We start from the raw sequence: 27,867 nt of genomic DNA on the forward strand, positions 1-27,867 counted from the left end.
CGGAACCGGAAGTGGAGCGGGGCGCCTGGGAGCTGCGGGCGCGGCGGAGGCCGCGCAGTGCCGAGCCGGACCGGACCGACCCCAGGCGGCGGTGAGCGAGCTCGGCCTTCGCCGGGCGGGGGAGCGAGCGGGTTCCCCAGCCGCGCTCCCCGGGCGCAGCCAGGTCCCGAAACGGGCAGGAAGCGGCGGCCGCGGCGGTCTCGCCGCCTTTCCGCTCGCGGCTTCGCGCGCGGGGGGAGCGCGGGCGAGGCTGCCCCGGGCTGGGGGGCCGAGGTCGGAGAAGGGGGTGGGCGGGCCGGGCCTGAGGGAAGTCCTGGGGAGAGGGGTGAGGTCGGAGAGAGAGGGGCGGGCCGGGGGAAGGGGAGGGAGTCGGGGCCTGCAGTGCTGAGGGGGCTTGGGAGGAGGGTCCGGGGCCTGGGGAGGGTGCCCGGCCTCCTGGGAGGAAGGGGCCAGAGGGTTGCGGGGGGCGTCTAGGATAGGAGAGGGGCCCTGCAGGAGGGGTGCAGGACCTGGGGGTCGGGAGGAGGGGGCCGGGGGCCGGGGAGGGGAGGGGCCGGGCCCCGAGTGCTTCGGGGGAGGGGGACAAGGGTCCAGAGGGTCCTGGGAAGAGCGGAGACCGCCGGGCAGGGGGTCCAGGACCTGGAGGGTTAGGGGGAGGGGGCGGAGAGCCGAGAGGGTCTAGGGACAGAGAGGAGCCCTACCGGAGGGGGGGTCCCGGGCTCGGGAGGCCAGGGGGGCGGAGGGCCGATGGGGAGGGGCCGGGTCTCCCAACGGCAGGGCGGGCCGCTCGCTCCCCGCTCCTAGGCCCACACCTACGGGGAGATGTTGCAATCAGGTCAGTGGAAATGCAGCGAGCGGCGCGGCAGCAGAGTTGCGCGGCTCTGGATTGGGAACAGCCGCTCCTCTGGGTGCGAGCTGGAAGTCACCTGGAAGGGAGTCACTCTCTTGCAAGCTTGGTGCTCCTGCAGAGGGTCTGGGGCGAAGGGGACAGGGCTTCCTTCCCGTGGGATCTGGCAGCGTCGGGCCCGGGGGAGCGGGGGTGAGGAACCCACTTCCCGCTGGACGGAGCTCCGAGGCGTCCCGCGCGAGTGCCCCGCTGGGCTCCGCGGTGACCTGGCTCCTGAGCTCCGTGGGGGCTTAACCCGCTGGGGCCGACCGCGTGATTCGCCCCGCCGCCCCGCTGGCCGGCGCTGGGCAGGGCCTGACGGCGGGTGAGTCACCGCGCTGGTGCCCAGAGGCTGGCCCGCGCCTCTCGGGGCGGAAAGTATTCCCAGACCGAGAGAGGAGCGAGGAAGGGTGTGCGGGGTTGTCCTTTATGCTTTGCTTCGCACCCCCCTCAGTAACTGGCAGTGTGTCCCCAGGACCTTTTATCTGAAGCGTTTTGAGAGACAGATCTGTAGAAAACTTAACTTGGAGTCACTGGCGATTCAAATCTTTGGTCGGTACAGTGCAGCAGGGGCTGGGTAGGCGCACAGTTGAGAGAGACAGTTGGGAGCCCTGGGGTCTGCCCTGTGTTGCAGTGGGCCCCCTCCTGGGCCCTTGTCCATCAGGGGTCTTGTCTTTCACTGTGCGGGAGGCAGAGATGAGAGGGGAGTCCTCTGAGTAACGGTGGTGTGGAGAGTGGGCCTTGTGAGACCTGTTTTCGCTGCTACACTGGAGAGGGTGGGCGAATGCACGGCTAACTCAGCGTGGTTTCATCACCTCAGAGAAACCTTACTGGGTTCCCCCACCCCCCAACACTAGGCAGCCGCTAGTCTAGTTTTTGTCTCTGCAGACTTAGCAGATCTGGCCACTCGTAGAAATGGGCCTGTATAGTATACGGTCTCCTGTGTCCGGCTTCTTTCATTTAGTGTGAGGGTTTCAGGGTCCTTCATGTTGCGGTGGCTGTCAGCACTTCACTCCTTTTGCCGTCAGATATTAGTAACATTCCATTGAGTGGATAGACCACCTGCTGCGTATCACACGGATACTGGGTTATTTCCACTTTGGGCTTTTAGGAGTGATGCTGTGTGAATAGTTTTCTATATACCTGGGAGTGGAGTTGCTGGGATATATGGCACCTCTGTGCTTAACCTTTTGAAGAACTGCCAGATTCTTTCATTTTACATTGCCACCAGCAGCATAAGAGCCTTCTGATTTCTGCACACCCTCACCAAACTTGTTTATTTTTTGGAGGGCGGCCACCTTAGAATGTGTGGAATGGTATCTCAGGTCGGCTTTGATATGCTTTCCCTTGATGGTTAGTGAGACTGTCTTTTCACAAGCTTATCAGCCATTTGTATGTCTTTGGAGAAATGTCTGTTTAGATCCTTTCACCGTTTAAAAATGTGGTTAATTGTCCTGTTTATTATTGACTTATAAGAGTTCTTTATCTGTTCTGGATAGATGAATTGAAAACAGTGTCTCTCGTTCTGTGAATTGTGTTCACTTTGATGGGTGTCTTTTGAAGCAAAAAGTTTAAAATTTTTGTCCCAATTTATTTTTTTCTGTTTCCACTTGTGCTTTTGGTGTCACATCTAAGGTCTGTTGTCAAGTTCAAGGTGATGAGAATCTATACTTGTTTTTTTCTAAGAATTCAGTAGTTTTAGTTCAGACACTTAGGTTTCTTGATCCATTTTTTTTCCAGTTAATTATTGTGTGTGGTGTGAGGTAGGGATCCAGAGGCATTATCTTTGGATCAAAAAAAAGGCCTAGTTTTTCAAAGAGCTGTTTTCATGATTTTTTTTTAAATTAAAAATATTGAGAGGGAATAGATTATTATAGATTTTAGATTTCAGCCTATCACTAGCTACCCTTGGGAAGATTTTCATAGATGTTGGATGATAACTGCGGTATCCAGAATGTACTAAGCAACCTACACAATTTAGGATTTCTAAAGGCACCATTGAGGAAGGCCAGCAGAGCATCTTCTGTCTGGTTGCTAATGCATGCCAGGCCACACGCCAGCACAGATGGTGTGTGCCTGTGACTGGTCTCTTCTGGGGAACAAGGGGACTCTAGCCACCCGTAATGTCTGCAGTGCCGAGTCTAGTCAGGGCTGCCCTGTGGCCTTAGCAGTGCCAAGTCTAGTCAGGGCTGCCCTGTGGTCTCAGGGAGGAGCTGCTGAGCTGGTGGGTTGCAGACTTGGAGTCTTGGTGTTATGAAGTAACCCTGCCCGTTCGTTAGAGACGCAGCTTGCTTTTCCTTTGCTCCCCGAGTCACCGTCCTTCACGTTCTGATAGCTGTCACTGCTCTGAGTTCTGCCCCAGCCATGTCACCCTCCCTTTGGGGAGTGCTTCTCATGTGTACATACATACGTGAAAGTGTGAGAGTGCTGGTCACTCAGTCACGTCCGGCTCTGTGACCCTGTGGACTGTAGCCCTCCAGGCTAATCTGTCCATGGAATTCTGTCGGCAAGAATATTGGAGTGGGTTGCCATTCCTTTTTCTGGGGAATCTTCCCCATCCAGGGATCGAACCTGGGTCTCCCACATTGCAGGTGGCTTCTTTACGGTCTGAGCTAACAGAGAAGCCCTACACACACACAGACACACACAGACACACACAGACACACACACAGACACACACACCCCCCCCCCCCCCCCCCCCCCCGCCCAGAGAAAGAATTTTATTGTAGAATTAGGATGAACCAGAAATGGAAGGCTCTCAGGATTTTAGCAAACAGAAATATACGCTAGCAATTGAGGCATTGATTCTGTCTGCATTAAGAAGAAACTTCACACAGTTGTAAATCGTTCGGAGCTTTTTTATTTCCGGTTGTTTCTCGCTGTGGCTAAAAGTCAGTTGAACTCTTTGGTTAGGGAAATGCAAATCTTCCCACCCTCTTTTCACATTTCTTTATAAAACCTTGTTATGTTGGGGAGGATTTCAGAGGTATTCTAAAAGGATCTCAGCGCACAAAGATTTGCCCAGGTGCCTGTCAGCACATATCCTTCTGAGCTTTTCACTCTTAATCTTTTTACAGACAGAAGCTCTCCCCAATGCCTGGGAATTCCTCGTTGGATTACTGCGTCTTCAGCAGAGTTTTGTGAGAGTCTCGCGTCTGCACGTGGAGAAGAAAGGTTTGTGCACCGTGAGCGGTGCTCATGGGCTCCACTGGGCAGGCAGGGAAACCCCTTTGACAAGGGAAGCAAGGGGTGTTCTTTCCCTGGGTTTGCAGAGATAGGGATGAAAATTTTCTGGGAGGAAATTTTCTTATTTGAAAAATGAAGTCAATTTTGGTGTTGCCTGTGGGCTAGAAAGTGGAGGGGATTCCGCATGACCTGGAGTGGAGGACCCCGGGCACCCCCAACCCTCTGGCAGCCCTGTGGCCCCTTCTTCCTATTCCGTGGGGGTGGGGAGCCTGTGGCCACGATGCTGGGGTGAGCCGGCCAGTGCTCACCTGCCCACAAGTGAGGCTGGCTTCCAGAGAGACGGGTGGAGAGCGGTCCCTGTGACTTCTGTGCCACCATCGTGGAGACGCCACAGGCCAGGATGTGGCTTTCACCTTGGCCTTGGGTGGGGAGTGAGTCTCGTTGGAGACCCCGTCCTTCTGCATGACTGGCCGTCCTCTCACTGGCTGAGGAGACCACTAGGCAACTGGAGTCCTGTGGGTGGGCGGCCCCTTCTCAGGCCAGTGTGGTGCCACGGGCAGTCTTGACTCAGGGAGGCAGAGGCTTCGGGCAGAGCGTTTGGCTTTCAGGCAGCTGTGTCTCCATCTGTGAATGGGCACGCTGGTTGTGCCCGCCGCGGCTGAGCCTGGTCTGTCGGCTCTCAAAGATTGTGTCCAAAGCAGTTTGCGTCAGGGTGCTCCCTGCCTTGCTTCACCCAGGGGACTGTGTTGGTCCTGCCCACCTGGTGGCGCATGCTTCCCTGCCGAGGTGACTTGGCAGGACTCCAGTCTGGGAATCTGAGAGCTGTGCCCCTCGATCCCCACCTGCCACCACTTTGGACTTGTGACCTCGCAGAGCCGGGGGTGCAGGTGGACCCGGCTGGCGGGTCTCAGGCCTGTGAGGGGCTCCTGGCCTGTCTGGGTCCACACAGAGCACAGGGCGTGTGGCCCCACCACGCGCGACGGGCAGTGTCCTCAGCTCAGACACCAGGGTGCCGGCTTCTGGTTGCGTGAAAACAAGCCCTCAGTCACTTCCTGGCCTGTGAGCAGTTTTATGGGGATTTCTGGGGAGAACAAAACCATTTTTCTCGTCGCTTTCTTTTGAAGTCCTGAAAGGCTAGATTTTGCCTTTGCAGTTACGGCGAGAGCAGCGTGGTTCAGCTGTGAGGCTGTGTCACTGTTCTCCGAGCCGATAGGTTAGAGTTTCCGGGCCTGCTGAGAAGGCAGGGCGGCCTGCCTCGGGGCTGCCCGACACAGAAGTTGGCATTCTGTGTGCCCTGCGTTTCCCCAAGCAGATGGCAAGGCAGCCCTTGGATGACTGAGTGACTTCTCAGAGTCTAAGTTAAGAAAATCATTGTTAGGTTTCCAGTAGTTATGTTTAAGTCAAAATGGATGCTTTAAAAAAAAATTGTGATAAAATAGAGCGGACTTTACAGCTGGCAACAGTGCGTTCCCGTGTCGGACAGCACCTGTCAGGAGGCTGAATTGGGGAGGTTCCCGTTGAGTGAAGTAGCGTACGCGACTTTGTTTATTTTCCAGAAAATTTTCTCGAGTTGAACCCGGAATATTTCTTCTGTGCTTCTGCCCTTTGACTGCAGTGTTAGAGCTCTCACATTAGGTTTCTTTTGATCCTTCCGGTGGCACGGGGATTATGAGTGACCTTTTTTTAAAAAAAAAGAAAAAAATCTATTCGGCTGCACCAGGTCTTGGTCGTGGCCTGCAGGAATTTAGTTCCCTGACCGGGGATTGAACCTGGGCCGCCGGCATGGGGAGCTGGGGGGTCTTAGCTGCTGGACCCCTAGGGAAGTGCCATGAGTGGACCTCTTGAGCACGTAGCTCCCCGCCCTCCCTGTGCTGCCCAGGGTTTTGGGGTCCTGGGCAGAGCGTCTGTGGGCCCCTGGGCAGGGCTCTGCTGGCGGCTGTGACCCTCAGCGCTGCCCTTCCAGATGTGGAAAGCCTCGGCCGGCCACACTGTGTCCATCACCCCGGACGACGGGGGAGCCGACGACTGGGAGACCGACCCCGATTTCGTGGTAGGAGCCGCCAGTCTGCCCGCCTCTGCCGTCTCCTGAAGTGGATCCTCCCAGGTTTTCGGTTTGGTGGGCGGGTGGGGGCTGTTTTACAGTCCAGGGTGTGGGGGTGTACTCGTTCTTTATTTTCCTTTTCAGAATGATGTAAGTGAAAAAGAGCAGAGATGGGGGGCCAAAACCGTGCAAGGATCTGGGCACCAGGAGCACATCAAGTAAGAGACGTTCTCGATCTTCGTGTGACAGAGGCGTTCGGGGCCGTGAGGGCTGAGGCGGGGCCGCTCCCCCTGGTTAGCGCCAGGGCCCGGCCTCTGCGCTGTCTGGCCCCTTGTAACTCACACAGGAGGCGAGGATGAGGCCTGGCGTGTATGTGTATGCGCATCTGTACAGACGTGCTCAGCGGTTTAACGTTCTCATTGCCGGGGTGTCCTCGGCTTTTAATTCTCCAGTGTGGTTTTTAAGTTTGTGGTTTTCGTCCAGGAACATAGTTACCTAAGCTGCTCTCTCTGCAGATGGGAGGTTTCTAAAGCATGGGTTGTCTTTGAAGACTAGATCAGGAACACCCCCTCCTTAATTTGTACGATTTTGTTGCAGTGTTACTCTGTTGTTTTCAGCTGGACACCCTGAGCTGAGTCCTGAACTTGTTCTCGTGAAGGTCGAGATAGGAGAGCTGCAAGAAGCAGGGATTGTCCTGACTTGGCCAGTCTTAACTCGCCACCTCTGGGGCAGCTTGTTTTCTTGTTGGGAGGCGTAGATAAAAGGGCCTTTGAGAACGCGCTCAGACTTTTATTTCCGGCTGCGCTGGCCTCAGTGCGGACATGTGCTCCCCTGCCCTGGTTGTGGCTGCTTGGGTCATTCACAGAGCGCTGGTCTTGGCTCTAGGATCTCTGCAGTGAAATGAAGCTCCTCTTGGCTGAGAAGGATTCAGCCGTTCATCCAGAAAAGTGGGTGAAATCTGCCCTACGGGCATTTTAGACACAAGTGTTCCTCCCTTCCTGACTTGCTGAGCCCGCCACCTCACAGCTCTTCGGAGAAGGGCCTGGGACCAGTCAGAGGAGCTGGTGCTGGGAGCTGCCTCGGGTTCCCTGCTCTGGGGTCAGGCTGACTGCTGACCTGGTTTTATCACCCAGGCCTCTTAGCCGTGCTATTCCCTGTGGTTTCAAAACACGCTGGAGAGGGCAGATTGGAGAGTTAAAGAACTCTCTCTTGGTCAGGCAGCCTGTGGGTGGGTTAGAATTCAGAGAATACCCGAGGCAGGACTGCTGTCGGTGTCCTGAGGTCCCTCCAGCGGTGCTTGGGGGCTGGTCTTCTTCCCCACACGTCAGGGGCTCGGGAGGTGGCCAGGCTTGGTTGGTGTTCTAAGCCGCATGTCCGGGGTTGCCGTCCGGATGTGGAGATGTGGCTGTGGTGTGAGGTGGTGCTCGGCAGCCCTGGGTGACAGCTGCCCGGCCTGCCTGGTTCTGGCTGCATCTGTTGATCTGTCTGTCCCACTGCTCCTAGCGCTTAAAGTGAAAGTGGCTTTTACATCTTAAGTTCTGAAAGCCTCTCGCTTCACCTTTGAATGGAAAGCCGGGGTGCTTCATGTAGTGAGAAGCTGTCTGAATATTCCATATCTCTGGGCTCCTGGCCTAGGGTCTTCCGGGTGCACGCCTGTGGGCTTTGTCTCCTGTTTGCCTCTGGTGATGTTTACAGAGCTGGCTGTCCCGGGTCAGGGGTCTTGTGAACCCGAGGAGCTGTCTTCCGCTTGGTGGAATGCCGTCTACATCATAGCCCAGCTTCTGTAGGGACTTGGAGATGACTCACTGTGTGTGTTCAGACTTGCTTTTTTTTCCCTATTAACCTGCATCTGACTCCGAGAACTGCTGGAGTTGAGGGCGGCCGGAGGTGCAGCTAAGTGAACACAAAGGAGGCCGAGCTGCAGAGCCACCGGGGAACAAAACCTCGTAGAATGCAGAGATGACGCCCTGTCTGTCCTCCCAGAAAGCACAGACGCGTGTCTTGGCAGTCTGTCTGACTGATTTGTTTGTCTTCCGTCTCTTCCCTCCAAGCATCCACAAGCTGCGGGAGAATGTGTTTCAAGAACACCAGACCCTCAAGGAGAAGGAGCTGGAAACGGGACCCAAAGCCTCGCACGGCTACGGAGGGAAGTTTGGCGTGGAGCAGGACAGGATGGACAAGGTGAGTGCCGGCCCACGTGGTGTCAGGGTCCTGGCGTGTTTGACCTCACCTGGGTCAACAGGGTTGTCACTGAGCCCTCCCCCTCCATTGAAAAGTTGGGAGTCCACTTGTTGAGGATGAGATTTGCCAGAAGTCACCCTTTTTCAATTGACCTTAGCTGAGAAGGGCTGCAGTTTTTGGAAGCTCTCTGCAGATTCTGAGTTGCTGGGGAGGGAGTGGTGTGCTGGGAAGCCTGGAGCTGGAGATGAGGTCTTCCCAGAGGCCGGCTCTGACCGGGATGGAGGCCCGCAGTCTGCGGGCTGCCGCCTGGGTGTCGCCTGTGGTTCAGGCTGCAGCCTTAGTGGTTCCCATCTGCAGCACAGAGCGGAGTTGCAGCGCCTGGCTTCACGTCCAGGCTGGAAAGGCAGCCGCCTGACTGCTGTCCTTCAGAGAAGACCCTGGCCGCCGGCATCAAGCCGTGGCCCACCAGGCTGAGGACAGGCGGGTTTAAGGAGGTGGGGCTGAAGCTGGTAACAGAGCCACATCCTCTGCTGGTACTCGGAGAGGGGCTGGATCAGCTGGGGGCCGTGTCCACCCTGCAGAGAGGACAGTAGACCGGGGCAGGCATGTTGCGCGTGCAGTGACGTGGGCGCGTCTCCCAGGCTGGGCAACTTGAGGTGTCTGCCTTTGCGCTGTGCTGTGCCAGCTGGGGGCGGGTTCCTCTGTGATTCCACCCCATGTCCCTTGTGCCCGGGTTGGACTCAGCCCGGAATGACAGGGCTGGTCGCACTCGTGGGCCAGTACCTGGTTGCGGGGGGGCCCCACGACCAGAGTGTCACCCCTGCTTCCCACAGTGCTCTGCCTGGTGCTGACTGACTGATAAGAAGTAGGGTCTCGTCAGTGTGAGACCAAGGCCAAGCTGGGGGAGAAAGCGGTTTTGATTAGGAAGGTGGGAGAGTCGCTGAGCCTTTGCTCTGGCGGTGTTTTGGGAACAGTTCTCTGACCTCTTAGTGATGAAGAGGCGTGCTGGGGGGTCCTTTGGGCATGTGCTGCCTCCCTGTTATCTTGTCGATGTTTTCTGGGTGGGACCCCTGAAGCTGCAGGTGGGTGGTCTCTGCCGCAGGTTTTCCGAGGCTGCGGGGCTCTGGATCAGCTGTTAGCTGTGGGCATCGGATCCCACTGGGAGGGAGAGAAAGTAGCAGCTCCGGACTGGAAAGTAAAGCCTGCTTTGCTCCCCGGCTGTGGAGGCGCGCGCTGAGCTGCCTGCAGAGCTGCAGCGCTGGTGGCGACCCCGTGGGGGTTGGACCCTGGACCCTGCCGCTGGAGTTCCAGATGAGCAAGCGGGAGAGGAGTCAGCAGTGCGCCGGCAGGCCCCTCGCTGGATTGTAGGAGCGCCAAGGTGGGGGTGGCTCCTGGGGAGGACCTGGGCCCTGCACTGGGTCACATGTCAGTCACCTGTCCTGTGTCCTCAGTGTCCACAAAGGTCCGTGACCCCTGTCCATTCTGCCGAGGGCGCCTGGAGCCGTACTCCGAGGGCCGGGCCTGGGCGACTGCAGCAGCACTGGGCTGCTCACACTTGGAGGCTGTAAATATTTTAGTTTCTTGGCCACCACAGGGTCTCGGGTGGCTCCTGAACTAGCTGTATTGTCTTGACACAAAGCTAGGCATAGATTTTCTGTAAATGAACAGATGTGGTATGTTCCAGAAAGCTTTATTTACAAAGAACCTTGGTGCTGGATGTGGGCCGCAGGCCTCGGCTTGCTGACCGCACGGTGGAAAGCTCGGGGTGGACTGCTCGGTCAGCATGTGGCCTTGAGAGGTCACCAGACCCGCTCCCCTGACTGGGGGTGGGGAGGCGGTGCCAGGCCCCGCTGCACACGAGGGCAGGCTGGCTGCGTGGCAGGCGTTGACACTGACCGTGTGGTGTGCCTGAAGCATGTCCTCTGGGTTCTGGTTTGAGCCCTGATTCCTGGGTCACGTGCTTTGACAGTGTCGCACCTGAGGAGGGTGACCACTGCCGGCAGTCTTCTGGAAGCCGTCTCAGGAGTCGTTGGCAGGCTGCTGGCTCTGGTGCTGGTTAGGGCCTGGCCTCCTGGTTCTTCATGCCCAGGCACCTCAGGAGGCCCACTGTGGCTGGGGTTCGGGCGACTTCTGGGGAGCCTGGTGTGGAGCGGGTTCCGGAACACCTGACTGGGGGCCCTGGCCTGGCGATGCCCCTGGAGTCACCACCCCTGAACCAGCTTCCACGTGGAGCCGAAGTGCAGGCTGCCTCAGGGTTGGGGTGGGTCCAGGGTGGCGGTGCTGGTGGGCGACTGACGCTCCACTTTGCCCCTGCTCCAGTCAGCCGTCGGCCACGAGTATCAGTCGAAGCTCTCCAAGCACTGCTCGCAGGTTGACTCCGTCCGGGGGTTTGGAGGCAAGTTCGGCGTCCAGGTGGACAGAGTGGACCAGGTGAGTGAGGCGTCGTGGGCAGCTGGCCTCACCTTGTAGATTGAGGTCGCTCCAGGTGTCCTCTGGGCGTCTCAGAGTGGCGCAGAGGTGCCTCGGACTGTGGGGATGCAAGGTGGGGGCCCCGAGCACAGGCTCCTGAGGCCCCTCCCGCCCGCACCTTCGCAGATGCTCTGAGATGATTGGCTGTTTAAGAGGCGAGAGGGTTTTCCCGGTTGCTGTAGAAACCCCCATGTTGGTGCCTGCTTATCGAGTGGCCCTGAGATGGCCTTCGATGTGTCCCGGGGGACAGTGGGGACTCCCTGTCCCTGGCTGTGTCACAGTGACAGAGGGCCCCCCTCACACCCACCTCCAGGGCTGGGCTGAGCATCTGATGCTATTCCTCTGGTCTGAGGCCCTGGCTCAGGGCCGGCAGCCCCCTCATTTTATGTCGTAGCATTGAGAACTGCCTCACTCATTGGCTGGGGCGGCCCCCGGGCTTCAGTGTTTCAAGGTGTGCAAATTCAAAATACTGGTGCTTTGGGCATTAGTAGCTTAGTAAATTAAAAAATCAAAAAATACCAATAACATGGTTCGTGTTTTTTTAAAATGTCATGTGTTGTGGATCCAGACATTGAGATCTCCATCTTCTCTTTTCCGTGACTGCAGTCTGCCGTGGGCTTCGAGTACCAGGGGAAGACCGAGAAACACGCCTCGCAGAAAGGTGAGATGGGGAAGGTGCAGAAAGCCCCCCACTTTTGAAGGGCAGGAGCGCGTCGTCCCTCGCGGCCTCATCCGGAGGGGCGGGACACTGCCCTCCCCTCAGGCTTCTGTGGTGTGGCGGGGCCCCGTCGGGGGCGCGCTGGCCTGGTGTCTTGTGTCTCCTCATGGCCTCCCTCCTCTGAGCAGCATTGCCTCGGGCACAGTTCGCTCTTAAGCTTGGTTGGCAAAGCAGACTTTCCCCTTAGGATAGTGACCAGAGCCGTTTCGTTGCTGATGTTTGCACAGTGTGCGAGCTGTCTTGAACACGGTGCTGGCTGGTCTTCATGAGCTCGCGCTCACTTGTGAGCCTTTTTTGAAATGAAAGTACATCACTTCCTCAGAGCACTCGAGGTGTTTTTTGCGAGCTTGTTTGCTTACGCCTCTTGCAGGGCATCCGATGACCAGGGAAGTAGCCGGCCTGGGAGCGCTCTAGGAGTCCTGCCAGCCCAGGGTGTTGGCGGGCTCCGGTCTTTTCTAGAAAGACCCACGTGGCCATGTCCCTTTCTTCATACGCTGAGCTTTGTTTGAATGGTTACTTTCCAAAGTGCACCGGTGGCTCACCTCTGCCCTCCAGCCGTCGGAAGGGGCCAGGCTGCAGGGACACGAGACGGCACGCGCGTCCCGTCTGATGGCGGGTGGCTCCTGGCGCTGCCTCACTCGCGCTTTTGTCTCCTGCGGCACTGCTGCCCGGCGCTTCTCTCCCGCTTTTCACCAGAGGCATCCTGCCCACCCTGTCTCCCCAGACTACTCGAGCGGTTTCGGTGGCAAGTACGGCGTGCAGTCCGACCGCGTGGACAAGAGTGCCGTGGGCTTCGACTACCAGGGCGAGACGGAGAAGCACGGGTCGCAGAGAGGTGGGCGGGCGGGCGGCCGCTGCACACCCCACTGGCTGTCGGGCGCCTGCGGCCCCTCGTCGCTCATGGGTTTACTGACACAAGCCAGGGAGCTCCCTCTCCCCGTGCCAGCTGCTTTATGTTTTACTTGTACAACTCTCTTAACCTGAAGTGTTTGGACAGCCCTGCTCTTCCCTGGTTGGTGTGGGGGCTTGTCGTCATTTCGATGACCGCACAGTCCCCCGCTGTACGAAGCCTGTGTAGTCCCTGAGCTGTTCCTCTCTGGAAGGTGGAGTTGAGCGTATCTCCACTTCTGGATGTTAAGAATTGACTACCGTGAATATTCTTGTCTTTATGTCTTACGTACAAGAGTGATTATTTAAGATAAGTTCTAGCATTGGAATTGCTGAGTCAAAGGATGTTGAACTTAAAATTTTGCTGGATGCTGCCAGGTTGTCCTTAGCAGCCAGCCTGACCCTCCCTTCATCGAGGTGCCCCCTCTTGGAGGTCAGTTATAGCCCTCTGCCCACTGAGGTGCGTGTGTATGGAGTTGGACGCATAGTCTCGACCCCTGCTGCAGAGGTGGAGATTGGCTGGTTCTTCTGGATGCTGTGTTTTATCTGGCCTGTGCATTCAGGTTTTTGAATCACTGGCAACATAGAAACTTAGAGCTCACAAAGCCACCACTGGCAGCACCCGTGAGTGGGCGTCTCTCCAAGGGAGGGGCTGCTAAACCTGAGAGTGTTGCTTCCCATTTGCCCAAGGGCCTGCCTGTGCGGGGCCGCCCCTCCCTGTGTTGGGAACACACCCGTCCGCCTTTGCCCTGTGTGCACATGCTCAGCAGGACCTGCTGTTGGGCCCTGTTCATTCTGCCAGACTTTCTCCCCAGATGCCCTTGCAGAATAGCTCCGCCTCCAGGAAGCTGGGGAGCAGAGGCTGAAGCGCCTGGAGCAGCGCGGGCGTCCTTGGCAGCTCTGGGCCTACTCAGGCGGGGTTGAGTCCCCACTCATGGGTCTGTGGCGGAGCCTGCTGTGTGTAAAACAGCTATGTAGTATTTATAGGCACTTAGCCTTGAGCGGAACTTGAGTTCCTGAAAAGGTGCTGCACGTTGACGCTGTTTCTTTGGAGGTGGCCCATCTCGTCTCTGCTGTAGTTGAGGAAGCAGGCTGACTTAGTGTTTGTTTTATTTTTGGCCGCCCTTCTTGCTCTGCGCAGGCTTTCTCTAGTTGCGGTGAACAGGGGCTGTTCTTGGTTGCGGCTCACGGGCTTCTCGTCGCGGTGGCATCTCCTGTTGGGGAGCGCGGGCTCTCGGCGCTCAGGCTTCAGTCGCAGCAGCGCGCAGGCTCGGTAGTTGTGCCGCACGGGCTTAACTGCCCTGCAGCGGGTGAGGTCTTCCCAGACCAGGGATTGAACCCTGCCCCCAGCATCGGTTTTGCCAGGACTGCCAAGAAAGTCCCTGCCTAGAGTGGCCTAAAAGCTTGCTCCTGTTTCTCATCCTTGATTTCAGAAGCTTCCGTCGACTTGGTCTTCATGCCGTCTTTTGGACTCAAGGAGGGATGCTACAGTTATTCATTCGCTATATATGCTACTTTTTGCAGCTCTTCTGTGCATGTAAATAATACTTCTAAGTGTTTTCCGCATTTGCAGTCTTAGGGTAAGCCTTAAAGGTTTCATTCTTTCAACCATTTGCTTGTTTGGCTGCTCAGGATCTTAGCTGCTGTGTTTAGGGCCTTCACTGCACCTTCTGGAATCTAGATATCTGACCAGCGATTGCATCTGGGCTGCCTGCTGTGGGAGCGTGGAGTCTCAAGCCTCCGGACCCCCGGGGAGGTCCCGCCGGTGCTGGTGGTTCTTGCTGTTTAATTTGATCTATTCATTTTTGGCTGCACTGGGTCTCTTGCTGCGAGGACTTTGCTCTGGCCGCGGCAGGCAGGGGCTGCTCCAGCTGCGATCGCGCGGGCCTCTCCGTGCAGTGGCCTCTCCTGCCGCAGAGCGCAGGCTCCAGGGCGTGTGGGCTCAGTCGCCGGAGGTTTCTGGACTCTGGAGCGTAGCCTCGGTAGCTGTGCTGCACAGGCTTAGTTGCTCTCACGTGTGAAATCTTCCCGGACCTGGAATCGAACCCATGTCTCCCGCAATGGCAGGCGGATTCTTGACCACTGAGCCACCAGGGAAGCCCCCTTGGTTTGTTTTTTGAATGGGATGGTAGACGTCCTTCCTTCCAGACTGCTGAGGTTCACAGCATGCTTGCTGTTCCTGCGGCTGGTGTGTGAATAGCGCTTTTTCTTGTTTGTAGATTACTCCAAAGGTTTCGGTGGCAAGTACGGCATCGACAAGGACAAGGTGGACAAGAGCGCCGTCGGCTTCGAGTACCAAGGCAAAACCGAGAAGCACGAGTCCCAGAAAGGTGGCCTCAGTTTAGCCCCTTCCCCAGCCGGCAGCTGTTAGTGTGCGGGTGGCAACCAGAACTGGCACGGAGAGCCGGAACACGACCCGGAGGCCTGAGGGCAGATGCGCTGTTAACATGGAACTTGAAAACAGCGCGTACAAACCAGCGCTGTTAACTTAGAGGCCCAGCCCTTGGCCACCTTGTAGCTCTGACACTTCAGCAGAGTGGCTGATAGCGGCCCTCAAGTCGCCCGTCTGTGTCGGGGAGAGACCCCGTGGGCTCCGCAGTGCTGGTTGGACCCAGTGCACGCCTTGGGTCTTCCTTTGTGGGGTCCCATCTGTGTTTATCCAGGAGACCCAGATTGTAGCTGAGGGTACTTTCTGGCCATGGTACGGGGAGGTCCTCTTAACAAAGCTCACTGGAAGTTTTACCAAAGGTCTGGAGCAAGCTCACACACAGGAGCAAGGACGGGTTGAGCAAGTTGTGTGGGTTTAACTTTGTGAAAAACGTGCTTTCTCCCCGTTAGGCAGGCTGCCTGTTAATCCTCGATTGTGGTCTTTTGTGTTGTCTGTAGACTACGTGAAAGGCTTCGGGGGGAAGTTCGGTGTGCAGACGGACAGACAGGACAAGTGTGCCCTCGGCTGGGACCACCAGGAGAAGCCCCAGCTGCACGAGTCCCAGAAAGGTGCGTTCCCCCGCGGCCTCCGGAGCTCGGCTTTGGTCACAGGCTCCTGTGCCCTGGGCCTTGCGGTACTTGGGTTGCACTGTGTCGTGTCTTCCCTGGGGGGCGGGGAGGGTCCCTCTGCCGCCCTCAGCTTTGAAAAGACCCCTCCGCCTGTAGTGATCCCCTGGGGGGTTGCGGTGAGGCCTCTGTGCCCTGCAGCCCCGGCTGCCGCTGCAGTTTCCCAGGGGCTGCTTCTGCCCGCACGGGTGGCTGAAGGGGTGGCTCTGTGCTCCCAGCCAGGAGGCGGGCTGTGTCCCCCGGGAGAGTGGCTGCCAGAGCCTGGCTCGCACCCTCCCCAGGTGGCGGGTCCAGAGCGGGGCTGCCACAGGGCTGGGGACAGGCCATGTGTGTAACATGTCTCTTGCACGTGTGCAGAGACACATGCTCCTGTCTGCAGTGCAGGCAGGACCCTTGAGATGAAGCTCGGAGTCTGGCATGGCTCTTCCCAACCAGCTCACAGACAGGTCCTAGCCTGCTTTCGGGCCGTGGCTGACCCGTTCAGATTTCATTTGTCCTTCAGCCTCTTGAGCCCCTTGTGACCATCGGTGATGCCAGGAGCTGGCTCTGGGGCTCCCTCACTCAGCAGGGCTCTCGTTTTCTCGAAGCAATGTGTTTGATTCCTGCAAACCTTCTACGATTTTAACCAAACTTGTTTCCTCTCTTGGTTGTTTTCTCCATGGTCACCTGTGGACTTTCAGATTATAAGACTGGTTTCGGAGGCAGATTTGGTGTTCAGTCCGAGAGGCAGGACTCCTGTGCTGTGGGGTTTGATTACAAGGAGAAACTGGCCAAGCACGGGTCCCAGCAAGGCACAGTTGCTTCCCAGCCCCACCCTCCCCTTCCTGTGCCCCCGCTTAGCACAGACCTCAGGCTTGGCCTCTGGTCACTGCCGTCACCGCAGGGCTTGCCCCCCCCCCCCCCCCGCTGCTCTGCGGAGCGGAACCCCCTGCGCACTCTCTTCCCCACTCACTCTCTTCTCACCTGTAACCTCTGGGGTGTGTGCTTGGTAAAAGGGAGCGTGAACTGCAGGTGACCGGTCTCTGGAGCGGGCGCCTGGCCTCCCTGGGCCTCCCCCGGCAGCTCTCGCTGTTGACACGGCTGCTGTGACTGGAATAAGCCGCCTGCCTGCCTCTGCGGCCGGGAGAAAGGTGTTTGGTTGAGTGTGATTACTGGCCTTGGACCAGAGGGGCACAGGGCAGGCGTGTCCACATGGTTTTTGGGTCTCAATTGTTGGGGTGTTCTTTGGAGTTTTGTTTTTGATGACCCTGTCTGCGTGTAACTCCACAACAAATTACAGTAGGTACAGGAAGCTGGAATCACAGAGGGTCTGGTGTGTGCTCAGGTACAGGAAGCTGGAATCACAGGAGAGTCTGGTGTGTGCTCAGGTACAGGAAGCTGGAATCACAGGAGGGTCTGGGTGGTGCTCAGGTTCAGGAAGCTGGAATCATAGGGGTTCTGGGTGGTGCACAGGTTCAGGAAGCTGGAATCACAGGGGTTCTGGGTGGTACTCAGGTTCAGGAAGCTGGAATCACAGGGGTTCTGGGTGTGTGCTCAGGTACACAAGAGGGTCTGGGTGGTGCTCAGATTCAGGTAGCTGGAATCACAGGAGGGTCTGGGTGTGTGCTCAGGTACAGGAAGCTAGAATCACTGGAGGGTCTGGGTGTGTGCTCAGGTACACAGGAAGGTCTGGGTGGTGCTCAGGTTCAGGAAGCTGGAATCACAGGAGGGTCTGGGTGTGTGCTGAGGTTCAGGAAGCTGGAATCACAGGAGAGTCTGGGTGTGTGCTGTGGTTCAGGAAGCTGGAATCACAGGAGGGTGTGGGTGTGTGCTCAGGTTCAGGAAGCTGGAATCACAGGAGAGTCTGGGTGTGTGCTGAGGTTCAGGAAGCTGGAATCACAGGAGGGTCTGGGTGTGTGCTCAGGTTCAGGAAGCTGGAATCACAGGAGGGTCTGGGTGTGTGCTCAGGTACAGGAAGCTGGAATCACAGGAGGGTCTGGGTGTGTGCTCAGGTACACAGGAGGGTCTGAGTGGTGCTCAGATTCAGGTAGCTGGAATCACAGGAGGGTCTGGGTGTGTGCTGAGGTTCAGGAAGCTGGAATCACAGGAGGGTCTGGGTGTGTGCTCAGGTACAGGAAGCTGGAATCACAGGAGGGTGTGGGTGTGTGCTCAGATACACAGGAGGGTCTGGGTGGTGCTCAGGTACAGGAAGCTGGAATCACAGGGGTTCTGGGTGGTGCTCAGGTTCAGGAAGCTGGAATTACAGGAGGGTCTGGGTGGTGCTCAGGTTCAGGAAGCTGGAATCACAGGAGGGTCTGGGTGTGTGCTGAGGTTCAGGAAGCTGGAATCACAGGAGGGTCTGGGTGTATGCTGAGGTTCAGGAAGCTGGAATCACAGGAGGGTCTGGATGTGTGCTGAGGTTCAGGAAGCTGGAATCACAGGAGGGTCTGGGTGTGTGCTCAGGTACAGGAAGCTGGAATCACAGGAGGGTGTGGGTGTGTGCTCAGATACACAGGAGGGTCTGGGTGGTGCTCAGGTACAGGAAGCTGGAATCACAGGGGTTCTGGGTGGTGCTCAGGTTCAGGAAGCTGGAATCACAGGAGGGTCTGGGTGGTGCTCAGGTTCAGGAAGCTGGAATCACAGGAGGGTCTGGGTGTGTGCTGAGGTTCAGGAAGCTGGAATCACAGGAGGGTCTGGGTGTGTGCTGAGGTTCAGGAAGCTGGAATCACAGGAGGGTCTGGGTGTGTGCTGAGGTTCAGGAAGCTGGAATCACAGGAGGGTCTGGGTGTGTGCTCAGGTACACAGGAGGGTGTGGGTGTGTGCTCAGATTCAGGAAGCTGGAATCACAGGAGGGTCTGGGTGTGTGCTCAGGTACAGGAAGCTGGGATCACAGGAGGGTGTGGGTATGTGCTCAGATACACAGGAGGGTCTGGGTGTGTGCTGAGGTTCAGGAAGCTGGAATCACAGGAGGGTCTGGGTGTGTGCTGAGGTTCAGGAAGCTGGAATCACAGGAGAGTCTGGGTGTGTGCTGAGGTTCAGGAAGCTGGAATCACAGGAGGGTCTGGGTATGTGCTCAGGTACAGGAAGCTGGAATCACAGGAGGGTCTGAGTGTGTGCTCAGGTTCAGGAAGCTGGAATCACAGGAGGGTCTGGGTGGTGCTCAGGTTCAGGAAGCTGGAATGACTGGAGGGTCCGGGTGGTGCTGAGGTTCAGGAAGCTGGAATCACAGGAGGGTCTGGGTGTGTGCTCAGGTCCAGGAAGCTGGAATCACAGGGGTTCTGGGTGTGTGCTCAGGTACACAGGAGGGTCTGGGTGGTGCTCAGGTACACAGGAGGGTCCGGGTGGTGCTCAGGTTCAGGAAGCTGGAATCCCAGGGGCTCTGGGTGGTGCTGGGAGTTGAGATGAAGACGTGCTTATGATCAGCACAGTTCTCTCAGGGCCAGACACGCGGTTGGCCGGGTGTTGTGTCCTGAGAGGCCCTCAGCCCGTGTCCAGGGAGGGAGGCAGAGAATCACCTGGGGCTGACCCCGCACCCACATGGACGTGGCCTAGGCGCCTGTGGCGTTGACGCTACATGGTGCTGACGCTGCATGCCGCTGTGACGGTCTCGTGGGCCTGAGTGGCTGTGGCATAAGTGGGGCTGATAGACTTCCACGGGAGTTTCCTCTCTTTCAGAGGAACAAGCGAATCCGCACCCCAGATCCTCTCCTTAAAGCTGGTGGGGCAGGGTGGCAGCAGTGGGCGAGGCGGGTGGAGGCTGTGCTGGGAGGTGAGCCCTGCCTGCCACCGCACCCGCCCCCTCGCCCCGGGAGCACGCGGAGCATGCCCACCGCTTCCTCGCCCTGCCCTGCTTGCCGCCGGGACCCCGGGTGGAGGCGCACTCACCCCTCGGGCAGGGGCTCGTGGTGCCAGGCCCTTGCTTGCGTTGCTCCGGGCGCACTTTCTGGGGTGCCCGCGTCTGCACGCCCCTGCTGTCGGCGGTCGCTGGTCCTCAGCCTGGGGCTGAGGGCCGTGTCGTCACGTTGCAGACTATTCCAAAGGCTTCGGCGGGAAGTACGGGGTGCAGAAGGACCGGATGGATAAGGTGAGTGCTTCTCCTCCCGGCTCGGTGTGTCAAGCCGAGGGCTGGGGGTCGGCCACTGTTCCGTGGGTGGTCTTTGGCCTCTGGGGGCATGCCTGGCACAGCTTTGAAAAGCTCCCCAGGCTGGTGTGTGTCATCCCCGTGGCAGTGGGGGTAGCTGACCCAAGTGCTGGGCTTCCCTTCCAGTGTCCCTGGGTCCTCTCCTGGACTTGTGAGGCCGCACGGTGAGGCAGTCACGGTCCCTGTCGTAGAGCGGGGCCTGGGGCCCGCGGCCAGGTGGCTGTTTGGGTTGAAAGTAATGAGCTTGCACCACGCTGGGAGCTGAGTCCCTTGGTCACTCTGGCCGCCTCGTGGTGGCTGCGTCTTGGAGAAGGCGGGTCCAGAACGTCTCTGTCACTGTAGGGGCTTGTGACAGTCCACCCAGAGCCAGCGTGACCACGAGGCTCCGCTCTCAGCTCTCCCAGGGGCGCCCTCCTGACCCGTCTGTGGGTCTCTGTCAGCCAGTTGCCAGCACATCAGATGGTCGGGGGTCTAGTCTAAACTCCAGCTGCATCAGAGGGGCAGACCTGCGAGCCGTGCGGGGCGGCCCCCACTGGGCACCTGTCGGTGCAGTGGCCGAAGGTTGCGGCTGCCCTGCCAGTGGGAGTCTGGACGACAGGGCCTGTGTCCACCGAGTTCCCCTCCCCCAGGCTCTTGGCTGACCCCTGGGGCCCTGTCCCTTGAGGGTGTGTGGCCCCAGGTGCGGGGCTCTGGTGGCAGGCGGTGTCCTGAGGAAGCAGAGCCGGCGCTCACTGATGCTGGGGGGCTGAGGGCCTGGAGATGGGGCACTGCGAGCGTGTGGGGCATGGATGGGGTGTGAAGCCAGCAACCCCTGGCTGCAGGGTGGAGAGTGGGTCTCAGGGAACCTGACAGAGGCGGCATCGGTGGTCTGACCATGTGCTTCTAGCCGGGGCTGGGGTTAGGTGCTGATGCCCCTGGATAAGGGGTGAGGGGGACGGAGCGGGCAGGGTCTCCCACGTGGGTGTCGGGGCATCTGCTGGGCTGGGGACCTGGGAGGGCAGGCAGGGCTGGTGAGACAGCCTGGGCGGGCTGCCAGGTGGGGCAGGCAGTGCCAGTGCGGTGGGGCCTGCAGAGTGTGCGGGCAGAGGCTGTGTCTGTGGGATGACGGCGAGAGAGGACACCCAGAGGGCGCCTCGCAAGGCGGGGGGCGCCGCCGAGACCATCCTGGGGGCAGGGGAGGCCGTGTTCTCTCCCCGCACAACAGAGGCCTCTGGGCTCCCGTGTAAACACTGGGTCTCCTCGGTGGTGAGCACTCAGGAGGAAGACATGGTGGGTTTATGGTTGTGAAGATGGGGTGTTGGTTTTTCTGCCCGTTCTGAGCAGTTTTCTCAAATTTGAGAGGAAGGTGCAGAGATTTCCCGTATGCTCCCCAGCACACACACCCCTCGCTGTGAACCTGGGTTGGACCTGCGTCTGAGGCCGCCCACTGCCGGGGGGCGTTGGGGCTCACCACTCTAGACCCCTGCGGTCTTCACTGCTCTATGAAACTCTTGGCCCTGCCAACTCCCCTGCATGTGCGTCTCTTCTCTGACACTGATTCTGGGGTCGCCAGCCGGGGTGAGTTGGCACACTTTCTGTGTCTCTGTTAGTGTGCGGGCTGGTGGGTACGAGATCTCCAGGCCCGGGCTGGCTCCCCAGGAGGATCTGGGGCTGGCTTAGCACCTGTGCAGGTTCAGCCCCTCTGCCGGCCGCAGGGGAGGGGACCTGGGCCCTCCTGACCCCCACTCGTGTCTCGGCAGACTGCCTCCACTTTTGAGGACATTGCCGTGGTGTCCTCGTCTTACCAGAAGACTGTCCCCATTGAAGCAGGTGAGTCCTGGCAAACCCCTGGCAGCCCTGAGGGCTTTCCCAGGAGAAATTTTGTGCCGTGCGGTGTTGCAGGGCGGTGCTGAGGGCGGGAGGAGGGTTGACAGGAGCTGGTGAAGCGTTAATGGAGAACCTGGTTGTCTGTGGGTTTGGGGGACGGCAGGTGGTTACCCATCGTAATCAAGATTCAGGGAGAACCATGTCCCAGGAAGTGTCAGGTCAGCCTGCATCTCACCAGGTGCAGGTGCTTCCCCAGAGGCCCCACGGCCCGTCCGCCGGGGTCCTCGAGGGGTGCCTGGCTGTCCCGTTTCATCATAGGAGACATCATGGGGGTGGAGCTCAGTGTCAGTGCTTCTGACTGTCTGCTTGAGCGCCTCCCTAGGGGCGTATCTTCCTTGTGTCTGGTGGTAAAGGACACAGTGATGTTTGGAGCCTGAGAATGTTCCAGACGCAGGGCTCTGCCCACCTTCCCGCTGCACTTGCGGCAGACACAGCAGCGAAGGCTCGTTCCTGGCGGAGGCTGGGCTGGCAGCCAAGGGGGTGTGTCCCCGCTCAGCCGGTGCCTGGGTCCCGGGGCAGGTCCCTCAGGCTGGCCTGGTGTGGGGGCGACGGCGGTGCTCTGGGTGAGTCTCTCCTTCCTCTAGTGAACAGCAAAACAAGTAACATCAGAGCGAACTTTGAAAACCTGGCGAAGGAGAAGGAACAGGAGGACCGGCGGAAGGCCGAGGCGGAGCGGGCGCAGAGGATGGCCCAGGAGCGGCAGGAGCAGGAGGCGGCCCGGCGGCAGCTGGACGTGAGTGCGGGCGGCGCTGGGGGCCTGGAGCCTGCGGGCCCTGGGCGCGGCTCGCCCCTGTCTCCAGTCTGTGGGGTTAGTGTAGACACGGGGCCTTCTCGCACTGACGGTTTCAGCCGCACAGATGGCCCAGGCTCTTTTCCCCGGACGTGAGACAGCTGACCCGCCTGACAGCCGTGCTGATCCAGCCCAGGGTGACTGCCCGCCTGTCCTGCCCTGTGCGGCGGGCCGCCTGCACGCCCTCGGCTGAGCTCACATCCACACATCTCCCTGGCACTCTGTCCCCACACATGCCCCTGGGGAGCCCGCCACCTCCTTGGGTGGAAGCTAGGGGACACAGGAGGAGTGCCCGTGAAGGAGCGGGTCTGCAGGCTCTTGCCTCTGTTGCTTCTGGAGCCCGGCTCTGCAGGTTGCTTTGTGATTCTTTGTAGACTTTTTCCACGAGGGAAAGTAGAGATGGGAGCCATGAGAGGTGAGAAGGACGGGGCGGCCCTTCTCGTAAAACCCTTCTGGGTGGGCTGATGTCCGATGGCTCTGTGCCAGTCTGTCACCCCCCAAGCCGGGTGGCTGGAGGTGGATCAGCTCAGGGAGCCGCGGCCATGTTCTTGCCCGGGCAGTGGGTGTGGAAGGGCAGAATCTGCAGTAATGGTTGTGGTGTCTTGTAGATCGTAAAGCTTTATTTAGACCCACAGACGTCGGTGGTTGGGGCTCTGAAGACCCCGTCGGGGGAGGGTGGGGGCGGAGGCAGGTGCTGTGCAGTGGCAGGGAGTGCTGGGCGGGGATTCCAGACCCCCTGACGCGCTTTGTCACACGTGATGAAGTCGGATAACCGCAAACTCATAATTACCTTGTATCGTTCCTTAACTGCCAGGAACCTTAAAGCTCTCTTTCCTTCAGGTTTTTAGCTGGGCGTTTGTAAGTTTTTCTTTGTTGTAGGCCCACAGTCCGAGGCAATTTTCCTGGTAGTTTGGTCTCCTTTTTATGCAACACCTTCCTCCTCTTAAGACTCGGGAGCGTAACTCCTGTGATCTGATCTGAAAGCTGCAGAAGAGTTGGGAGACTCGGGAGGTTTCTGGTGGTGGTTGTCCCCCTTTTTGCTTTTGAGGGTCTCTTGCAGTCCCTGCTGCCGTGTCGCCTCTTGCTGCGTCCAGCCCCGTCCCGCCACCTCCCCCGAGTGAGCCCCCTCAGCCCAGCTTCACTCCAGAGCAGGATGCGGACCGCGTGGGTTGCTGGGCAGGGGCCACGGGTTCCTGACCCCGGGTCTCGGGAGCGAGCGTGCCCCTGGGAAGGAATGTCTCTGTTTCCAGCCTTTCAAGGACACTCGCTGTGGGGTGGGGCGGAGGGGGGGGATGTTCCTCGCGCGTGTTTCCAGAGCCTGGAGGAGTTGTGACCATCCTGCTAGTGCAGACGACCTTGGCTTTGAAGCAGACGTGCCCTTGAAGTCTCTCTGCTCCCATCTCTGCTTCTTCCTCCGGCAGCCTGAGGATGTGCTGACTGTGTGTGCGTTTCAGGAGCAGGCCCGGGCCCAGAAGCCCACGCCGCCCGCGTCCCCCACGCCCCAGCCGGCTCAGGAGAGGCCACCGTCGAGCCCCGTCTACGAGGTTGGTGTTGTCATTCGGTTTGCCAGTGACTCTCTGACTCCCTGGAGACGCCCTTCCCAGCCCAGTGCCCTGTGGATGGGGTCTCTCCCTGCGCTTGTCACTGACCGAGAGCAGTCCCCCATGCGCGGGGTTCGCACCCCCTCGACTTCCCCTTGCCCCGCTGCGTCTCCTGACACCTGGGAGCCAGAAGTCTGCTGCCCTTTCCCTCCCTCTCTCTGCCACCACCCCTCAGCTCCCCTCTCCCTTTCTCCAGAGTCCTCTGTCCCTAGGACCTGCTCCTTTGATCCCTGGTCACTGAGCGACCTCCCTACCCCCCTGCCAAAGGCCCCTGTGGGCCCTCTCCCAGAGCAGCTCAGCCCCCACCATCCACACCCACTCCCCCGAGCTCGAGTTCTCTCTCTGCCCCAGGGTCCTGTTCACTCCCCCGTCTTCCATCATCACCTCAGACGTCACCTCTCAGTGGTGACTTGCTGTGTCCCAGGCGCACACACTGGCTTGACTCAGGAAACAGAGGGGTCGGGGGTTGGGAGAGCTGTGGGCTGGGCTGGCCTGGCGGGTGGGGTTTTATAACTGATCCCATGGATAGGGGCCCTGTGTAGGCCCCACCACATGCCCTGCAGCCGGGCCAGCCTGCCTGAACCACTCGATGGGTGGGGGGCGCTGGTGGGGGAGGCCGCCCCCGCCTCACTGACCTGCTCAGGGTGACACCCCCGTGCAGCGGCTCCTTGCCCTCCGGTCTGTCCCCACTGCCTCCGGGGGCACTGCCAGCAGGAGCCTGTTGCCGCTTTGTTCAGCTCTCGAGGGGCTCCTGTGTCTGGCCGAGGTGCAGCCCTCCTGCCTGCCCGCACCCTTGCCACCCTCTGGAAGACTGGGCCCCGACTTCTGGCCCTTCCTGGAGCTGCTCCATGCAGGCACCTTACTGCTCTGACCTGTGAGGGTGCCCCAGGAGCACCCTGGCCGGGCTGGTGGTCGGCTTGGGGCTGTCAGCAGAGCGCCCTGTGCTCTTGTGCGTGGCTTGGTGGTCGCTCCCATGCCTCGCCTCCACAGCGTTGTTGGGGATGGCACCACCATGCGCGGGCTCGTCCACTCCACCTGGAGGGCTGGGGTGCCGCCCTGGAGCTGTCATCAGAGCCTCAGTGGGCTGGGGGCTCTGGGGGTTTGGGGTGCCTTGGCGGTCTGGGCCTGAAGGGGAGCAAGCCAGACCTGCCCCAGGAACGTGCGTCTCTCATGCCCGGCAGGTCCTCAGTGACGGCGGGACTCGGGGTCGGGGGAGAGGGGATCCTGGGGAGGGGCCCCGTCAGGACACAAGCGCTCGTAGGACGTCGGCAGGTGACTCGCCTCCCCCTGCGTCTGTCCCGTGTCAGCCGGGGCTGTTGGGTTTCCACATGGCTCTGGGCAGTGGGGCCACGGGAACTTGCCCTTGACTCCCCAGGACGCGGTTCCGTTCCGGGCTGAGCCGAGCCCCAGCAGCGAGCCTGAGCAGGGCTACAGCGTGGAGACCACGGGGTACCCGGAGGCCTACGTCTCAGAGGCCGTCTACGAGAGCACGGAGGCGCCGGGCCGCTATCAAGCAGGTGCGGGGCCTCCTGCACCACGCCCCCTTCACTGCTTGTCCTCTGCAAACTTCCCCTTTCCCACGGGCTGATCTGCCCCACCTCTGCTGTGGCCCAGCGGTGGGGGCTTCCAGGGAGACCTCTGCCCGTGCGGGGGGCACTGAAGGGGTGGTTGTGGAGGAGGGGCTCCTGCTGTTGTCTTCCCGAGGGGAAGCCCCGGTGTCTGGAGATCACAAGGTGGAGGTCCCTGGCACCCTGAAGGTGGAGTGGGTGGATGAGCGTGGGGTTCCCTTTTGTATGTCTGGGCCCGTTTCCCCCTCGAGGAGTGACGTGGGAATCAGCACGAGAACCTGCCCAGGGCAGAGCGCTCACCTCCCCGAGCACGATGGCAGGGGATCAGCTATCTCCTGCTCGCCGTTCATTCGTTCACGGCACGGACGTTTCCTGACAATAGTGCTGGATATTTGAAATTTAAAAAATTATTCCCTGACAACTGTCCCAGTCTCAACCGAGATGATCCCTCTGTGCGTTCGCTCCTTGGGGCGGCTCCTCCTGTCGGTAGGAGGGGCAGGCAGCCCTCGGTGCCCTGGGGCCGCTGACTCCTGACTTGCTCCTCCCGGACCTTGGGAAGGGCTGTCTGCCAGGAGTGGGCCTGGAGCTCTGGTTCTGTCTCAGACTCGGGCCTGGTTTATTTTAGAGGAAGGTACCTACGATGAATATGAAAACGACCTTGGAATCACTGCCATTGCCCTCTACGACTACCAGGCTGGTGAGAAACTGCTGGCGGGCCAGAAGGAGGGCTGGAGGGGTGCGGGACTGAGGACTTCCAGCGACTCCTCTCTCAGGAGTTAGGACTCTCAGAATGCTGTTTACAGTTTTTAAGAAGAATTTATATTTAAACAATTGCAGGGTTATAGAAAGGTTGCAGATACAAGGCAGGGAATTCTGTGTCTTCCTCAGTCCCATTCCGTCTGGTCTGGGTTAGGGGTTGTGTTTTGTGTGTGTGTGCTGAGTCTTTTGGCTGTGCAGGCTTTCTCCGGTTGCGGGCAGCGGGGGCTACTTTTCGTCCTGGCGTGAGGCCATCTCATTGTCGTGGCCTCTCTTGTTGCAGAGAGTGGGCTCCAGGGCGCTCGGGCCTCAGGAGTTGCAGCTTGTGGGCTTCAGGAGTCGGGGCTTAGTCGTTTAGTTGTTCCGTGGCGCGTGAAATCTTGCAGATAAGGTGTCCCACCCGCGTTGGCAGACAGACTGTTGCCCACTGTGCCACCAGGGATGTCCTAGCTTAGGGTTTTGTGTGAAGGGCTCTGTCGGGTCTCTGTAGCTGCCGTGTGTGTGCAGAGCCACCCTCACTGAGCAGCGGAGCCCGGGACCCCTCCATCCCTGTGGATCCTCCACCCCAGCACCCTGCACCCCCGCAGAGCCTCCGTGGGAGGCCGCCAGCTCGAGGGGCTGCTGGCGGGTCTTCCTCCTGGCGGTTGGCTGACCCGGAGACACCGAGGGTGACCACTGCTCTCTGGCCTCCTCCCCAGCGGGCGACGATGAAATCTCCTTCGACCCTGACGACATCATCACCAACATCGAGATGATTGATGACGGCTGGTGGCGCGGGCTGTGCAAGGGCAGGTACGGGCTCTTCCCCGCCAACTACGTGGAGCTGCGGCAGTAGGCGCCTCGCCCCCCGCCTTGCCCCGCCACGGCCGCGCCGGGCCTGGCTCCTCTTAGGGTGCGGAGGGGTGTGTGTGCTCCTGCTTTTCTATTTAATACTTCTGCCGATGCTTTTGGAAATGTTTACGCCCCAGAACTTGCTGATATATTGTAATCATGTTCCTTGGAGGACCCGCTGATTGTTTTTATGCATTTAAGGTATTTTCTTTTTTTGCCAAATCGACTGCGGCGTGGAGCCACTTTGGTGACCTTCAGTCCCGAGTGTGGGTTGTCCGTGCCCTGCTGTCGGGAGGCAGGACCACCCCTTGTGGTGGGGGCCTCGTCCCAGGGGGTTTGGAGAAAGAGGGAAGGGCCTGTTGGGAAGTTAGCGTTGCGGGAAAGCTCTAGAAAGTACTGAAGCGTTCTGGTCACGTGGAGGCGCTGCTCTTGCTGTGAAATCCTGCAGTGGTTGCTAGGTTTCGCAAAGCCCTGCCTTTCTCCTCTTGTCCTGTATGCTGCGGGAAGGCAGGTCCCTTCCCCCGGTGAACCGCAGAAACGCTTCCCATCAAGGGAGCTGTACTCTTTCTGCCAAAATAGCGTGTTAAAAGACAGCAAAATGTAATGGATCGACTTGCCTGAGAATGTGAAGCGAGCAAGCGTGAGCTCTCCTGGGCTGCTGTGGGGAGCCCGTCCCCTGGGAGGGGCTGGGAGGCCTGCTCAGCACCCTCCCGAGTGACCATGAGGAACTGCTCGGGTGTTGGGACCTCAGTGACCGCAAGGGACACATTTTCTTTCCTGAAGTGCATTTGCTTTACCACAGTTAGGTTGGGTTTTATATGCAATCCTTGTATCTAAGTTTCTGTAGCACACCTTATAGGTATGGTTTTTTTAAATTAAATATTCAAAATAAACTTTTTTTGACCCACTTGC

At 59.0% G+C, this 27,867-nt stretch overlaps 1 protein-coding gene across 3 annotated transcripts; it reads left to right on the top strand.

Moving 5' to 3' along the window:
* CTTN (cortactin) lies at nt 1-27,867 on the top strand. Of its 3 annotated transcripts, XM_052661804.1 has the most exons (18): nt 1-91; nt 3,964-4,060; nt 6,036-6,122; nt 6,258-6,331; nt 8,165-8,294; nt 10,614-10,724; nt 11,370-11,424; nt 12,206-12,316; nt 14,589-14,699; nt 15,256-15,366; nt 16,104-16,214; nt 19,431-19,486; nt 21,283-21,352; nt 21,994-22,142; nt 23,654-23,743; nt 25,176-25,317; nt 25,994-26,065; nt 26,823-27,867. In XM_052661804.1, the coding sequence occupies exons 3-18, from the start codon at nt 6,036-6,038 to the stop codon at nt 26,957-26,959; spliced, it is 1,617 nt and encodes a 538-aa protein (XP_052517764.1). In that variant the 5' UTR covers nt 1-91; nt 3,964-4,060; the 3' UTR covers nt 26,960-27,867. The 3 variants fall into 3 exon arrangements, with proteins under 3 accessions (XP_052517764.1, XP_052517765.1, XP_052517766.1); XM_052661805.1 differs by lacking the exon at nt 16,104-16,214; XM_052661806.1 differs by lacking the exon at nt 12,206-12,316.

This window comes from Budorcas taxicolor, chromosome 25, assembly GCF_023091745.1.
Source record: "Budorcas taxicolor isolate Tak-1 chromosome 25, Takin1.1, whole genome shotgun sequence".
Classification (NCBI taxonomy): Eukaryota; Metazoa; Chordata; class Mammalia; order Artiodactyla; family Bovidae; genus Budorcas; species Budorcas taxicolor.